The sequence below is a fragment of the Malaclemys terrapin genome, chromosome 13, assembly GCF_027887155.1.
Source record: "Malaclemys terrapin pileata isolate rMalTer1 chromosome 13, rMalTer1.hap1, whole genome shotgun sequence".
In the NCBI taxonomy this organism is placed as follows: Eukaryota; Metazoa; Chordata; order Testudines; family Emydidae; genus Malaclemys; species Malaclemys terrapin.
This window is the reverse complement of record NC_071517.1, coordinates 36,770,496-36,788,548: the sequence shown is the minus strand read 5'-3', so window position 1 is coordinate 36,788,548 and position 18,053 is coordinate 36,770,496. Positions and strand designations below refer to the sequence as shown.

Below are 18,053 nucleotides of genomic sequence, written 5' to 3'. Positions count from 1 at the left end.
GTGATGGGCAGAATAGCCCATCCGCTCGCTATTTTGTCCACCAATTAGGCCTAGTTTCCAACACACAATTTGGGTTCACTGATTTCCGGCCCCACACTTCTCTTGTTTACCAGGCATGATCTTAACATAGACCTTGAGTGATATCAGGAGGATATTAGTCCTGTTGGACTAATTCAGTCTTTCTGTCTCTCTTTCCCACCTTTTCCCATCAACCTTTGTTATTGTAGGTTGTTGTGACAACTTAGGAACTTGCAAATGCTTTTTACAATTGAGCTCACAAAGAGGGTGAATTTGTCGATCCACTTATCACACCACTGCCCTTCCTCTGCTTGTAGGAGATGGACCTCCTGGAGCCGATGAGGGGGGAGAACAGCACCTCGGTGACTAAATTCATCCTCCTTGGTCTCTCCAGCAACCTGCAGGAGCAACTCATCCTCTTTGGGGTCTTCACAGCCATCTACATGGTGGCCCTGATGGACAACGTGCTCATCTTACCACTGATCAGTCTGGACTCCAGGCTCCACACACTCATGTATTTCCTCCTGGGCAACCTTTCAGTGGTGGACATTGGCTACATCAGCTCCACCATGCCCAAGATGTTGGCCAATTACCTGTTGCAGGACAAGTCCATCTCATGGGCTTTCTGCCTCACTCAGATGTTCTTCTTCATCTCCTTCGGGGGGATCGAGTGCCTGCTGCTGGGGGTCATGGCCTATGACCGCTACGTTGTCATCTGTCATCCTCTGCACTATGGCACGTTCATGCTGGGGGTCTGGTGCCACTGGGCTCTTAGCTATTCTAGGTCACATGTCTGTGCCACAAACAAATATTTATTTCAACAAAACCCTGGGGACGCCCATGGGCATCAGCTGTAGATAGCAGTGGATATGGATGATGAGAGAAGCAAACGGATCTTTTCAGAACCACCATGTTTTTTTTAGGACAGGAGCTGTATTCTGTGCCTGTCTGGGTTCCCCTCACATTCACCCCCAGAACCTCTCCATAAATGCAGCACAAAGACGGACGCATCCATCTGGCACATAGGAGGCTCAGTGAAATGGCCTGTTCAGCTTAATGAGCTATTGTGAGCTGAGTGAGAATTGCTCCGGGAGATGGTACAGCCTGAAACAAGTGCTCAGAGAGGTGGGAACTGTTTCACTCGTGCCAGCCTCGCCAGTGCCAGGAGGGTTTCATGGTGTTGTTGGTGCACGCTCCACATGTGCCTCTTCTCAGCTTCACAACTCAAGGGGTGGTGCTTCCCTAGACCCAGCACACATGGTAAAGGGTTAAAGGAGACGGGTTCAGCCCCCCAGAAGGGCAAGGACAAAGCCTCCGAGATCACATGAAGGGAGCAGGGAGGGTAGGGCCCCCTTCCCAGTGCCCCACCCCTCCCCATCTCCTCACACCCAACCCATCTCCTATACACCCTCCTCATTTATCCTCCTCCCCGAAATCACCCCTCCTCTCACGGCCCCTCAAAATACCTCTTTCCCTTTCCCACCAACTCTTCCTTCCCCAATAATCCCATCTCCCAGTGAGCGTGTGCATGGGTTATTTATTTTCATTTCAAAAATAGTTTCAGCACCTTCTAAATATTTGACTGTGCTCAAGGGACAATTCCCCAAGATTAGAAACCCTTCAACAGAGGCAGATGTCACCTGCTTTTAGTCACAGATTTCTGCCCAGGGTTAGATTTTAATTCACAGGGCCTAGGTTTGTTGGCCAGAACATTCTCCTTTCAGCAGCTATGTGGCTGCGAGTCAGAAACAGCTTTCAACCAGCTCCTCCTTTCGCCAGGCATATGCACAGTGCAATTTGTTTGGCGTGACTCCAACCACTTCAAAGGCTGACGCGCCTAACTGAGAACTAAACACTGTGGTGATAATGCTGTCACTTTATTTCCCCATGAGGGCCAGTGGGTGGATTGCACTCTGCTGAGCTTTGGGGTCCCTGGTGTGAGGATCTGAACCCCGGTTTGATCTCTAGCTGTGCACAATAAAATCAGCACCAAAATGTACCAACTTCAAGAAAAGTTAGAAATACTCCACTGCAGTCAACTGATTTCCCTCTCACTCATCCTGGTGTAAATCAGGAGTAAACCCACTGGAATCAATAGGGCTGATTTCCCAGTCACTCATCTCAGGGTAAGTCCATGGTGTTACAGTGGAGTGTGTCTGGTTTCAGGGAGAGGAGATTCAGGCCCTTTGACTCCAGCCTCTGCCACATTCTCCATCCCCTGAATGCTCTTACACTAGTCCCCAGGTGTCTCCTTCCCTCTGCCTTACACAGCCCAGAACCCCAAACATCCCCCTCCCGTCTCACAGCCCTCCACCTCACAAATGCTCCCGGGCCCCGTTCTCTGAGATTCCTCCTCCCATGGCCCAGAGGCAATTCCCCACCCAGACTTCCTGACTCAGCTTCCTCAGAAATCCCTGCTGAACCCCTCTGCTCACCAGTCCCCTCCTCTGCTCAGCCCTACTCCTCTGATATGACCCCAGCCTCAGGGAACCCTCCACTACTTCCTTCAGTCCCACCTCCAAACACCAGACATTCTCCCCTGAGGCCAACCCTGGCCACCACTTCCTTCCCACACCATTCTCCTCCTTCCTCTGCCTGGCCCTCTCTAAAGCTGGGGGAAGGGAGCTTTCAGTCCCTCATCCCATTTAGTCCATCACCTCTCAGCCAAGCCTGCCCAAGGAGGGGAGTAGGGAGCTCTCATCTGTGGAGTAGATCTCTGTCTGCTAGGAACTGCAGAGAGACCCAGTAACTCAAGACATCCAGCAAAGGGACACGACAATGGCTGTTGGAGAATACAGTGATGGGGGCATCAGAGAGAGGGATAACCAAACAATCCTAGCAGTGGGTGGATAGATAGATAGATAGATAGATAGATAGATAGATAGATAGATAGATAGATAGATAGATAGATAGATATCACCAATGATTGCAGATATTGGAGGCTGGAATGCATTGCAAGCTGGGAAAATTCCTGAAAGAACAGCACAGTAAGTTTGCCATTTCAATTAAATATGTTAGAGTATTAATATACAGGGCTAATTTAAGAACATAAATTTGAATTATGTTTGGAACTCTTTAAGACCTTTGCTATCAGGTCAATCAAACATCTAGAGCCTATCAGATTTTTTTTTATCAAAAAAAAATTTGGGCTTTCATAGAATTCCCCAAAATCTGTGATTGTTCATGTTTTGGCAAGTGAGAAAACAAACATTTTCAGCTAAAAATTGCAGAAAACTGCTTTTTTTCTGCCTATATCCACCCAAAAAACCCATGGGTTTTCAGTTTTACTATGTATTTATATGAAGTAGCAGTGAAATATATTTGAGGATGCCTGAGACATTCTGTGAAAATTTGATTAATTGAAAACACAATTTTCCTTTGAAAATAATTTAAGCAGAAAATTTCTGACCAACCTTAATTGGAAACTGAGCTTTAAGAAAGACTGGGGAACGCAAATATTGTCCAATAATACGATCATTTCAAACCCATACACTCTATTGCATCCCTTTTTATTTTTGTTTCAGAGGGGTAGCTGCCAGATAGTAAAACTGAGTAAGTAGGAAAGGTGATAGCCCACTGAATTTGTCTTGTAGACTAGTGCCTTTAAATTCAGGTTGAGAGTTGAACCAAGCAGCCAAAACCTATCCTGACATGGAGGACAGGTGGACTTCAAGGATATGAAGAACAGGAGACCTTGTGTCCAAATGGAAGCCAGTACCTGGATGAGTGGGGTTTTCAATTCTGCACTGCACACTGGAAACATCTTATGTGGAGACAATGAGATGGACCAGTTCTTCTGTGAAATCCCCCAGCTCCAGAAAATAACTTTCTATGACTCATATCTCAGTGAAACTGGGACTATTGCCGTTAGCGTTTACTTTGCCTTAAACTGCTTTGTTTTTATAATTGTGTCCAAATCCCTAAGTCCTTCTTTTCACCTATCAAGTAAGTGCACTTGTCCAAGGCAATGTGTCTGACATGTAACCTGGAAGTGACATGTCTAGAAAAAAGACAGGAGGTTGGTCTAATACCAGAGATGCGGTTTTGTAAGAGTCCTGAGGTGCTAAACGCAAGTTCCCAAGGACTCCTTTAATTCCATTAGGCCCTACTCCAGAAGGGAGCCACAATGTTCCCTGTTGGACAATATACCCGCCACCAGTGTCTCTGGGTCAGAATGCGAGAGATTTGGTTAGTTGGAAAATATTTCTGGTAGAGGAGGTATCTACGAAACCGTGCAGAAGCTGTTCGGGAGGGGTGAGCATGGTGGGTTGAGGTAGCTGGCCATTGATTTGGTTTTAAGACGGATAATACCCTTTTGGTGTGGCTTGTCCCGTCTGGTATTGAGAGAAAACCAGACATGGTTTTGTCCAGTATCACGAACTAGGGAGGCATGCAAGGTCACAATGGTGGGTGAGGCCACAGCTTTCCCAGAAGTACCAGAATGTCCAGTATTCTGCGAATGCGTCAGTGGCCAACCAAGTTCAGGGAGGAGCGGAGCAAGATTTTTCCAAGCCATTGGCAGATTGTATAACTCAGCTAAAAACATAGGAGCATTTGTCATGAATAGCCTCAGGAAACCATTTCCAAATGACAAGTTACTTTGATCAACTCTACCAACCTGAGCTGAGAGCAACACAAACACCCCTTCCCATGCCATGCACCTTTGGTCTCCAGGGTTCAGAGGGACTAGGAATGAGCATGTCTGAGATGATCCGGGAATAAACCTGCCACTGCTCTCACTAAGGAGATACTCCCTTCTTAGGTCTGACTCCCACTGCTGTTCTCCAGTAGCTTGGTAGGCAACATCAGCCTCTGATGAGTGCAGGAATAAGGTCCCCTGAAGTTCTCAGGCCACTTGCACATATGCGAGGATCACCATCTAATCTATGCTGGCACCAGGGGGACTCAACCAGAGACGTCTAGGGCCCAAAGTATGAGTTTCAACAGCTTGAGCTGAACAGCCAGGCTGCCCGACAGCCACTGGAATAGCCCCCTATCCTCTAGGTGGGGCACAGAGGGGTCTTATAACATGCACTGCCCATCGGTGGTGTTTATACAGTGACACTGCACAGCTGCAGGGGTCAAAGGCTTCATCTGCGCTTGAGTCACCTCCTTCAGCCAGGAGGACAGGGCGTCACAGACAGTTGTACTAATGCAAAACCATGGACTCTACCGGAGTTTATTCTCTGTGTGGCCCCTTCTCCTCTTCCCCTCTATGAACATCCATAAAGTCATAGAGTTAAAGGCCAGAAGGAATGACCAGATCATCCAGTCTGACTTGCTCTATGCCAACACCACCTGGCACCCGCAGACCAAACCCAACAACTGAAATTAGACTAAAGTGCCACAGCCCTCAGGAGACTAGACAGTTCTGTGCCACTGGCAAACAATAGGAGAGACCGAAGGCCACCAGTGCCCAAGACCCCTGCAATGGCAAGGAAATAATTGTGATACACCCAGAAAATCCTGGCAAGTGACCCACACCACACGCTGCAGAAGAATGCGAAACCTTTACTCCCACTCCCCTCAGGGTATCTGCCAATCTAACTGGGGGGAAAATTCCTTCCTGACCCCCACATGGCAATCAGTTAGAGCATGTGGGCAAGACCAAGCCAGCCAAGCTCCCGAGTGAGAGAGAATGGCTCAGTGCCATGTCAGAGCCCTGGCACATCCCACCCAATGGCCCATCTGCAGCTAGGGCCACCCCGATGTTAGAGATAAAAAAAAAATCTCTCAGAATACACTTGGGTCGCGGGGGGGGAGAAATCCCTTCCTGACCCATGTCAGTGGCCAGATGAAACCCTGAAGCTTTTAGGACCAAAAGACATATGCAGCAAATGAGCCCCAGGGCTGTTGAGCCCGGCCCCCCACCATCACAAGCAGACCCATCATACAATCCCATTCAGCTATGTGTCCATCTCGCTCTTCAAACTAATTCAGTCGTTTGCCTCCCACAACTCCTATTGGGAGGCTGCTCCAGAACATCACTCCACTGACTGTTAGAAACCTCCTGTAATTTGTAACCTGTCTCTCCATCTCTCACAATCCCAAATGTACACCTGAGCCAGGCTAACACAGTCTGGCTCCTTGTCCACCGCTAGTGGTTAGGCCACAAATGGTGGTTTATAAGACAATAGGCCTAGTCCCCAGCTTGTGGCAATGGATATACAGCCCCATTGGAGGCAGTAGTTCAGATGTACAGATGCTGAAAATTGCTTTAGCGCCACCAGAGTCAATGGAACTACACTGATGTGTTACAGATCTACCCGAAATCTCTTCTCACCTACCCCAGTCTTACACCAGTCTGACTCCTTTGGTTCCAACAAAGCCTCTCCTGATTTATGCACACAAGCAAGACAACTCCCATCATTGTTTTCAGTGGCCATGGAATGGGTGCATGTGGCCAAGCAGTGTAACGGATATTGTTTTGGCACAGAATGAAAGTTTGATTCCTCGCATGCACACACTTTACACTCATTTACTCCACAACTGGACCAGATTTTCTCCTGGTGTAAATCACTGCAGTGGCAGTGACATCAACGGAGTTAATCTGGATTTGCATTGGTGCAACTGAGATCAGAATCAGACCTGTTTGTGTTCAAGCTCTGTGGTCATGGAAATAACTGACATTAATGAACAGATACTATGTGAGCAAACTTTAATTAGATAAAGACATAAAAATTAATTCTTGGTGAATTACCTACACCCAGTCAGTCTTCTCAGGGAAGCTTTCATCTCCTTGTTCCTCAGGCTGTAGATAACTGGATTCATGATTTGTGGCAATACGGAATAGAGAACTGCCACCGCAAGATCCAGAGCAGATGGGGAGCTGGAGGTGGGTTTCAGGTAGGCAAAGGACCCAGTGAAGACAAACAAGGAGACCACAGTGAGGTGAGGAAGGCAGGTGGAGAAGGCTTTATGCCGTCCCTGCTCAGAGGGGATTCTGAGCACTGATTTGAAGATCTGAATATACGACACAATGATAAATACAAAGCAGCCTAAGAGTAAACACACACTGAATGCAAAAACCCCAAATTCACTCAGATAAGACTCAGAGCAGGAGAGCTTGAGTAGCTGGGGGATCTCACAGAAGAACTGATCCACCATGTTGCCTCCACAGAAGGTCAATGCAAACGTGTTCCCTGTGTGTAGTACAGAGTTGAGAATCCCACTGATCCAGGCACTAGCTGCCATTTGGACACAAGCTTTGCTGTTCATCATTGTGTCATAGTGCAGTGGTTGGCAGATAGCGACATATCGGTCGTACGCCATGATGGTGAGAAGGGAAAAATCTGCTCCCAACAAGAAGAAGAGGAAAAAGACTTGGGCAACACATCCAGCATAGGAAATGGACTTGGTGTTCATGAGGGCGTTTGCCATGGATTTCGGGACAGTGACAGAGATGGAGCCAAGGTCTATGATGGACAGATTCATCAGGAAGAAGTACATGGGGGTGTGAAGGTGGTGGTCAAAGGCTATGGCCATGAAGATAAGAAGATTCCCCACCAGGGCTACCAGGTAAATCACAAGAAACACCACAAAGTGCAAAATCTGCAGCTTCCGAACATCAGAGAATCCGAGGAGAAGGAACTCGGTCAGGGTGGTTCGGTTGGACATTTTCTTTCTCAGGACATCGTTAGATGGTTACAGAGAGAGGGACAAGAGCAAGGGCCAGGATTAGATCAGTAAAAATAACTCTCCTTTTGTGAAAACCACCTTAATTTCCTTGAGTCAGACCCTTAGCTTGTGAAGATTGGTGTAATATGGGAATGAGGATGGAGAAAACAGCCCCAGTGACTCCAATGGAGTTACTCCTGTTTTACACTGGGGTGAGAGAAAATAGAATCAGCTCAATGGACTCCACAGCGGTTACTCATAATTTACACCAGGGTTATAAAGTGGAGAAATTGGAACAATTGCTTTTGAGAAATTTGTATACCTCTATTACCCAGAGGTGGGTGAACTCTGGATAATGGTGTTTAAATGTTGCTATCCTCAGTTTTCTGAGCAGAATAGGGGGTCTGTCTGGCCAAATTCTGCTGTAAGGGACATGCTGCAAATGTGGGATAATTTCACAGCATGCCATGGAATTACTCCCCATTTACACTGCTCTAAACGGGAGCAGCATCTCAAATGGAGGTGACCAAACAGAGCCATAAATAAACAGAAAACTCAAGTCATGAATACGGCTCCCTTCCTGCTTCTCTAACCACTCAACTAAACACCCTCCCAGAGGTTGGAAGAGAACCCAGGAGTCCTGAGTCCCAGTTCACCCCCTGCGCTAACCTACTAAATCCAGTACCCCTCCCAGAGCTGGAAATACAGGCCAGGAGTTCTGACTCTACACACTGGACTCAACTCCCTCCCAGAGCTTAGAACACAGATGAGGTGTCATGACTGCCAGTCCCCTCCTCTAACGACTACATCAGACTGCATCTCAGCTTTTGTCCCAGTGACTCTCCATTGCCATCAGGAACGACTGTTGCGAGTGACAATGGAGAGTCATTGTGCCAGGGTAGGGGCAGGAGAGTGATTCTCCAGCGTGGTCCTTGGGGCACTCACCTGGTGTCTGGAAGATCCAAGTTCAAGTCCCTGCTCAAATGACTATATAATTCTTGATACAAAGTGGAGCAGCTTCAACAGGAGAGACTGAGACTCATTTCAGAACAACCCATAGCCTAGCTGCTCAGGCACTCTCCTGTATGTTGGAAATTCAAATCCCTTCTCATCATCAGTCAGAGGGAGAGATTGAACCTGAGTCTGTCACAGGCCAGCCAAGTGCCCTAACCACTCAGCTTCAACTTATGAGGAGTGCCTGTTCCACAAGTCCCCTTTCAGCAATTTAATAGACAGAAGAAACAAAAAACTGAGAACTAGACACAAACTGATAGATAGATACAAGATTCAGAGAGTGAGAGAGAAACACAGAACTAACAAAAACTAACAGGTAGATAGAGAAGTAAAAACAAACTAATAGAGAAAAGTAAAAACAAACAGAGAGCAGTAACAACAAACTAATGTATACAGACAGAAAAGTAACAACGAGCTGATAGTGTTTGTCACAATATTTGGACAACTTTAATGTGAACTCTTCAATCCATTCTAAAAAATATGTGTGTCAATTTGATCAATTCCCCCACTCCCAATAGAAGGAAACTGAGGCATGAATATTCTGCCCCCTCTTTCCTAAGATAACTGCTTTGGACTGCCTCAGTTTTCCATGCCCAAATTGAGCTAAGACTGAAAGTATGAAAAAAAATCTAATGTCACTTACAATTTCATCCTTAAAGTGCCTCTCTGTCACCCCCAAATATATTTAATTGCAAGAGCAAACTTACGATGCCGGTCTCTGAGATGTCTTTTCTCCTCCAGCTACAGACTGCAATTGGTTACCCCTCTCTCTCTAGCCCCATGCACACCCCTCTATCGATCTATCTCTCTATCTAATGCCCCGATCACTGTATTATGAGGCCTTTCCCCCACCACACTGAGGCTGAGCTGCTGGAAATACACTGAGATCTGTGCTGTCTGCAGATGAGCTGCCTGTCAAAAACTTTGGTGCTGAGGGGAGGTGATTTATCCATGTCTGTTTTCTACGGGCTTGAGGGACTCACTCCCTGGAGCCCTCAACGGTCCAGAGCCAACAATATTTTATCTTGCCTTCTACTTCCCTGAAGAGTTTTCAGAAACTAAAATAATCACAATTACAACGAGGCAGCAGGGTCTAAAGCAAAGATTGTGAGGCGAACACTGAGGGCACACAGGACTGTACTCCAGAGATCTGACAGCAATTCCTAGCCCTGCCACTGACCTGCTGTGTTACCTTGGGAAAATCATTCCCTAGGGCTGTCTTTGCCCTCCCACCCTTTGCAGGTCTTTTCTACTGTAAGCTCCTTGGGGTGGAGACTGCCTCTTATCTAATAAAATGGACCTCTCGTATCAGATGCAACTATCAGATAATTAATTAATTATTATGTAAAAGCTAAGGTCCAAGGTGTCCTGAGATCTGATCCCAACTATTCCTCTGGCTTTGTTCCGTCTCTTCGCCACTCCATTCCTCAGTTTGTCATCCATCCAATTGGGATACTACTTACAACTTGGAGGATAATTCATAATGAGTGGAGATGCTCAAAAAATCTTCCTGGCAAAACAACTTTTTGAAGAAAAATTGGTTGTCATTGAAAATATTTTAGCGTGGAAAAAACTCATTTTGAACTCTTTTTTTCTATGGGTTTTTGTTTTTTCAGTGGTGGGAAGTTGTTTTTCTTTTTGTTTTTCTGAAAACCTGGAGATGGAAAAGGTTTTTGTATATTTTTTTCAGGTTTTGGGGGGGAAAGTGTTCAATATCAGAAATCTTTTTTTCCAAAACTAGAAAATATTTACCATAAACGTGCTGTGTTACAAGAGAAGTTTATTGAAAACCAAACGCTTTTCAGTCTTCAGTTTCATTCTTTTGTCCATCCAAAAGCAATATTATGCGATGTTTCTATGAAAACAAAAAAAATTGACATTTCCCACAAAAATACAATTTTCATTTTTGACCAGTTTTAATAATGAGTAATTATACTCAATTAAATGCATATGAGTTCATGTGGGTGCAACATTCATTGCAATTTTATTTGACAACATCTACTTGTTATAGATCATAGGAACTGTCTAACTGAGTCAGACCTTTCGATCATGTAATTCAGTATTCTGTCCCTGACAGTGGCCAGTACTACCTGAGTCAGAGGAAAGTCTAAGAGGCCTTATAGAGGACAATTCCAGAATAACCTGTCCATGGTGGACTCTCATCATCATGATCAGCTAGTGTATAGTCTATGCCGTCAGGAAGGTGAGTTTCTACCCCTCATAGAGTTTTATCTGCTACAAAGTAACTGCATGCTCTCATTATCCAGATAGGCTGCAGTGCTCAAAGGAACCAAGTGGATTTGTGTTTTTAAATCCCATTCACTTTCAACAGGAGAGGAGTGCCCGGCTCCATTAACCCTCTTTGAATATCTCACTTAGTTTATTATTAATTACTTTTTTGTAGATTCCAACACTGACAACTTTCAAATCAAGATTGGATGTTTTTCTAAAGGATCTGCTCTAGGTATTATTTTGGGGATGTTCTATGGGCCGGGTTATACAGGAGGTCAGAATAGACAGTCACTATGGTCCCTTCTGGCCTTGGAATCTATTAATCTAATTTGAACTCCACCAAAAATGAGAACAAATTTTCTCCAAAAACCTCACAAAATGGTAGATTTAAAAAAGAAATTCTAAATTTCTATGAATTTTTTAATGAAAAATTTATTTTTTTAAAGTGTGTAAGATGATCCTGATCATCTCCCCTGTTTTTTTTACCAGATCTATTCAAATTAATTCCAGGAGCTTTTAGCTGGAACACCTCAGAGTCATACAACTCTACCTGTCTCTTGGCGATGTAGGCTATTTGTTTTCATGGACAGGCAAACATGACCAATGATGGGATTTTCAAGGTCGCCCATACATATTTGGTCACCAAAATAGTTTTAAAGTGAATTGGTCATCCCAGTCCCCTAGGTGAAAATCCATGCATAGTTTTATGATCAAAACCTGCAACTCTTTTCTGATGTCATTTTTAAGGCCATTATTCAATAATGACTTGGATAACGGAGGAGAGAATATGCTTATAAAACTTGCAGATGACACCAAGCTGGGAGGGGTTGCAAACACTCTGGAGGACAGGATCAGAATTCAAAATGACCTTGACAAATTGGAGAACAGGTCTAAAATCAATAAGAGGAAATTCAATAAAGACAAGTGCAAAGTTCTTCTCTTACCAAGGAAAAATGAAATGTACAAAATGGGGAATCACTGGCTAGGTCATGGCATTGCTGAAAAGGATCTTGGGGCTAGAGTGGATCACAAATTGAATATGAGTCAACAATGTGATGTGGTTGCAAAAAAGGTTAATATCATTTGGGGTGTATTAAAAAGAGTGTTGTATGTAAGACACGGGAGATAATTGTCTCACTCTACTTGGCATGGTGAGGCCTCAGCTGGAGTACTGTGTCCGGTTCTGGGTGTCACACTTTAAGAAAGATGTGGACAGATTGGAGAGAATTCAGAGAAGACCAACAAAAATAATCAAAGTTTTAGATAATCTGACCTATGAGGAACAGTCAAAAAAACAGGCATGCAGAGGAAAGGGGTTTGATCTGGAAAAGAGGACCAGCAACTTCAGTCTGTAGCACAATACAAGAAAGAGGAGATTTGATGCATTGGACCTCTCTAGTCATTAGAGAGTATTGGAAGCAATCGGTAACAAAATGACCCAATTGTTGGCTATTTATTATCTAATAACCTTCTGGTGATCCTTGTGGGCCTTCCTGGTGGAAATGGTAACGCAAAAGGAAATGAAAAATTAACCTCTGATCTGCTAGTAACTGCTCAGCTATTAACAACCTCTCAGTGGGAAAAGAAAAATAGTCCAACCATGGAGGAATGATTAAAAAGAATATGGGAGGTTGGGGTTATGGAAAAATTAATACTACAATTATGTTTTCAGCAAAATAGATAGAGGATAGATAGATACTTAGAGATTTGTTGGTTACCTCTTATTCAGTGCTCAAAGTATAATCACCTGTCCAATTGCTTTGCATATTAACATTTGATAGACATAACTAGTCTGTTAATATGTGAATACAGAGATTTCACTCACTTTAATAAAATCACCAGAAATGACATAGGAGTTGTAATGATCCTCACTCTGTACTATGCTAACACCCTGTTAAACAGAAAGATCTGGTGACTATATTCCTGTCTGATGTCTCTTTAAACCAAAGTTCACTGTTGTAATGATTGTTTTGTTTCTGATATTTATATGGCAAGGATTTGTAAACTTGCTAAAACATCCTAAATAAACAGTTAAAAAAACTGGGCATGTTGATCAAGCTGCCAGAGAAAAGTTCAGCTGCTCGTTTAGACTGATATAAGTTTGCAGTAAATCCACTGACACTAAAGTGGATTCAATTGAAATAATCAGGATTTATATCAGTGTGAGAGAAAAATTAAGCCCATTCTTAAAATGGACCACAAAATTTGCACTGGTCAGAGGTTAAAAAAGTGACATTGTCAGCTGAAGTGTTAAACAATTGACCTTTTTGGAATGAAACATTTTGATTTTCCAGTACAAAACAACTTTTACTTTAAACATGATCTACATTGAAACAAAATGTATAGATTTTGTCAAAATGAAACCTGATACAAAATTGTTTTTCACTTTTTGATTCACCAGAAATTTGGGGAAAAAAAACATTTTCATTTTGACCCACAATTATTTTTTCCATTTTTTTTCAAAATGGCCAGTGAAAAGAAAAATCTATTATTCGCCCAGCTGTATTTGAATTTTGCCTCCCGCATATCAGGGGAATTTGATTTGCTAGAGCAATAAGGAAGGAGGAAGATAACTTTTATTGTGTTCAATTGTTGCTATTTAAACACACAGGCAAACACTCACACAAACATCCACGCAGTATCGTCCATAGACTGATGCACACACACACACCATGATGCTCACTCACTCTTCACACAAGGAGGCACACATACACCATCCAACATGCAAACACTCACTCTATCACATCAGCCTAAATGCACCAAACACACTCTTTCCCCCAGCACAAAAACAATCATAGACACACAGTCACTGGCTCTCACACACAAACACAACACCTTTATGTCCCAGTTTAGATGGTATACTGTGTATAGTCATGTTACAAAACAAGGAACCAGATCTGAGTTTGGCAATGAGAACAAAACACTTTCTGGGCCAAGGCATCAGTTCCCACACTTGGGAATATGGGCTGAGAATTGGCAATACACAGAGTGGAGGGGGACTTGGGAATATGGGCTGAGAATTGGCAATACACAGAGTGGAGGGGGTGTCTACAAACCCCTCCCACAACCAGCTCCTGATCACTGAAATGGAAACATGGGAACCCATCGGAAATCTGCTGACTTCTTGGTGCTGAGGCACTTGCATGATCTATCTCTTTATTGCCGTACATAATCTGTTCCCCCTCTGTCTTGAACCTTCTGTTTGAACTTTATCCATCACTGTGACATTTGAGGAATGTGTAGGGCTGCTGCCATTTCTCCTACATGAGAGTATTTATTTATATTGCCCTCGGAACACACCCAATATTATTATTACCTATCTTTGGTGAAAAAGTGGCAGCTCTTCAGAATCTGCACAGGGTCTGCTTCTCCGAGAGTGAGGCCAAAGCAGTGTGGTGGCTTATTTTTCTTACCACCTTTGAGATGCTTTGGGGTCAGATGCATGTTGTGAATGAGAGGAATATTCATATCATGTATTGTCTCCAGGTCCTTATTTCTGGGTAGCATTTTTGCCTTTCTGCAAGGTACGTGAGAGAAGACAATTGGGTTTGGAATAGATGCAGCTGATGTATTGATCTATCATTATAAATTGCTGAACAAGCCTATTTAGAAGCCAAATTTTGAGATACTAAGGCCTGGTCCCCACTAAGCCCCCACTTCGGACTAAGGTACGCAAATTCAGCTACGTTAATAACGTAGCTGAATTCGAAGTACCTTAGTCTGAACTTACCGCGGGTCCAGATGCAGCAGGGAGGCTCCCCCGTCGATGCAGCGTACTCCTCTCGCCGAGCTGGAGTACCGGCGTCGACCACGAGCACTTCCGGGATCGATCCGGGATCGATTTATCGCGTCTTAACCAGACGCGATAAATTGATCCCAGAACATCGATTGCCTGCCGCCGGACCCTCCGGTAAGTGTAGACATACCCTTATAAGTGTTTAATGAAGCAAGACTCTGTTTGAACCAGACTGGGATCTGAATAGCACCAGAGTAAAGCTGAAGTCATTGGAGTTATTTTGGCTTCATCCCCGAGATCAGAATTTCCTCCACTGTGAGTTATGCCTGACTAAAGACAGAGTAAAACCTGTCCATCCCATTGTACCATGTTTGCAGTTGTGTAACCCCACTGAAATCAGGGGGTTATGGTGGCATAAAACTGGTATAATAGAGAGGACAGTATAGCTCAAGGACTTCAAGATTAAAAAAAAAACACTCTGGTTATTTTTTCTTATTCACATGCAACATTTGAATGAGAATTATACACAAGGTAGACCGCTGCTTCAATCTTTTAGGAAAACTAAACTAATAGTTCATTGTTATGGTCTTGTCTTGCCTATGCAATGCTCTTTCCATTGCAACCTCTATAAGTAGTCTTGGAAGGATTAGATTTTATCTGTAAATATTGGCAAATGTTGATTTCACCATGCGCACACAAACCAATGTAAAAATATTTCCATCAACAATCAACATTTCCAACTAGACAAAGTAAGAAAAATGCTGCTTGAGAACTTATGAGTGTTTGATTTAAGGATATTGACTTTGTATATCTTCACGTCATGTTGAAACATTGTGCTTTCACAGTTCTCAAGTTAAACTTTTTGAATCTCAACATGTACTGTCATTAAATAACTATTGTCTGACCCTTCCAAAATTTTCTGCACATGTGAACATTTAAACTGATAAAAATAAAAACTGCTTATTTATAAACATCAATATTATCAGTCAAAATTATATATATAAAAATTAAATACTGCCAAGCCAATGTATAAGATAGTATTGTCTATGGTCAGGAGTCTTATTTACATTTTATTTTGAAAAGTAGTATCTAAAGTTGCTTTTTTTAAGGAATAAATGTCAGCCCTAGTTCAGCAAAGTGCTTAAACACAAACCCACCTTTAAGCTTTTGAGTAATGCACCTTCTTGCTTAATTCCAATTTGCCCCATTACATGGGAAGAGCCATGTGTAAACATCCACAGAGTTACCTCTTCCAAATCCCTCTTTAAAACTCCCCTTTGCCATGATACCTACAAAATACTCACCGGCAGTCAGGGAGCAGGTGTGCTGGAGAAACTGCCCATCATGCTGACCAGCATCGTCTCATTGCTTCCTTGTCCTACCATGTCTGTCTGTCTCCATCAGCTGTCGCAAACCTTTTAATTAGACTCTAAGCTGTTTGAAGCAGGGACCATCTTTTTGTTTTGTGTTTGTACAGAACTTGGTGCAATAGATTCCTGATCCATAACTGGTGTTACCAATATTAATAATAATACCATATAAATTAAATATTTTGCTGCAGAGCCTAAATGGAACAAATTCATCCTGATGTTTATCCAGTGTAGCTAAAAAGAGACACTGGGGATGAATTTAGTACCAAATATTAAAAATAATAAGGTATAATACACACAAACAAGAAAAGAGATAAAAAACTAATTACATAGAGTTCAAGTCAGAGATGCCACTCACTTGCATTCGGTTAAAACTAGAGAACCTCCATTGACTTCAATGGACTTACTCCACAGTTATTCAGTGATATAAATTAGACTAGAACTTGGCACAGAAAGACAGCGTGAAATTCAACTTCCTTAGCTGGCAGAAGAAGTTTTAAGTATCAATTTTCAGAACTTCAAAGAAATAAGTACAATTTACATTGCAATAAGTCCTAAACCAGGGACTTTCAAAAATGGGCTGCAGGCAATAAGGCCTTGCTTAGACTACACTGGTGTGGGGGTTCGAACTCAGATACACAACTTTTGCTATGCTATTCATGTAGCTGAAGTCGAAATATCTTAGTTCAACTTTCCTGGACGTCCTCACGGCGGCGAGTCAACCACGGTGGCTCCCCCGTCGACTCCGCTTACTCCTCTTGCGGAGCTGGAGTTCCGGAGTCGATGGGGAGCGTGTTCGGGCATCGATTTATCATGTCTAGACAAGACACGATAAATCAATCCCCGATACAGCAAACACTACCCGCCAATCTGGAGGGTAGTATAGATATACCCTTAGGGTAGGTCTTCACAACGGAGGGGGGTCGATTTAAGATACGCAAATTCAGCTACGTGAATAGCGTAGCTGAATTCGACGTATCGGAGCCAACTTACCCCGCTGTGAGGACGTCAGCAAAATCGACCTCCGCGGCTCCAGTTGATGGCACTTACTCCCACCTCCGCTGGTGGAGTAAGAGCGTCGATTCGGGGACCGATTGTTGCGTCCCGATGAGACGCGATAATTCGATCCCCGAGAGATCGATTTATACCCGTTGATTCAGGGGGGTAGTGTAAACCTAGCCTTAGATGGGGAGTTATTATGGATGCTCTGATTTCAACTGCAAGTCAAGTGTGGTTCCGAAGACTCTTAGGACTCTGAAACTCACAAAGTAAACCTTCATCTTCCATCTTCTGCCTGACAAGAGCATCTAACTTCCCACAGGTGTATCCTGTTATACTGACCTCTCAAGGAATTATAGGCCAGTGGAAGAAACAAAGTTACTTATTATTTTAATGTGTCCCATCGAGGGCCATTAGAATGCAAAAGTGCTGGGAAATACAGATCTTAGTGGCAGTCCCATCACGTCTGATTAGAAAATAAAGTCAGAAGCATTGATTAAAGTTAGACAAAGGAAGGGGTGGGCCTGTTCCTATGTCAAGTAGCCGCCGATGGTTAAAGTGAAAGGGGTCAAGCCATTCATTCCCTGTCCTTTTAATGGTGATCCCTTCCTTTGTGAATTCCATCAGACCCTCAGGTAGGCTATTACAGGCCAGCTGAGGTTCTGGTACCACTGGGCTCTTAGCTATTGTAGGTCACACGTCTGTGCTAAAAATACATATTTATTTCTGCAAACCCCTGTGGACGACCTTTGGGCCTCAGCCATGCCTTATTTTTAGCCAAACTCCTTTGACTCCTTTGAAAATCACCAGCCTTAGTGGTTGAATGAATTTATAAGCCAACAATGGACAAGTGTGTTTAATAGAGCAGTTAAAATGTTTTGTGTCCCAATTTTTGCCAATGCTCCTGAGTCTTGGTGTCTGTATATAAGGGTCTTCCCAGGAATTAGAGCATGACGTTCCCAAAGACATTGTTAGTTTTTGGTGCTCAACTTGAGGCAGCCTGAATCTATTCATGGATGCGCTTTCAGCAAAGCTCCTGAGTTCAGAGGCCAAACCCCCTATCCTCC

General features: G+C 43.6%; 2 protein-coding genes across 2 annotated transcripts in view; one reads left to right on the top strand and one right to left on the bottom strand.

The window, feature by feature from the left end:
• The first annotated feature begins 338 nt into the window (after positions 1 to 338).
• The window catches only part of LOC128847345 (olfactory receptor 1G1-like), a 57,625-nt gene continuing 39,910 nt past the window's right edge, over positions 339 to 18,053 (top strand). Inside the window, exon 1 of the mRNA XM_054046737.1 lies at positions 339 to 757. Within this exon, the coding sequence (XP_053902712.1) occupies positions 339 to 757 (419 nt within the window). The remainder of the gene's footprint in view (positions 758 to 18,053) is intronic.
• LOC128848476 (olfactory receptor 14A16-like) lies at positions 6,715 to 7,635 on the bottom strand. The gene has a single exon (XM_054048489.1). The coding sequence runs from the start codon at positions 7,633 to 7,635 to the stop codon at positions 6,715 to 6,717; it is 921 nt and encodes a 306-aa protein (XP_053904464.1).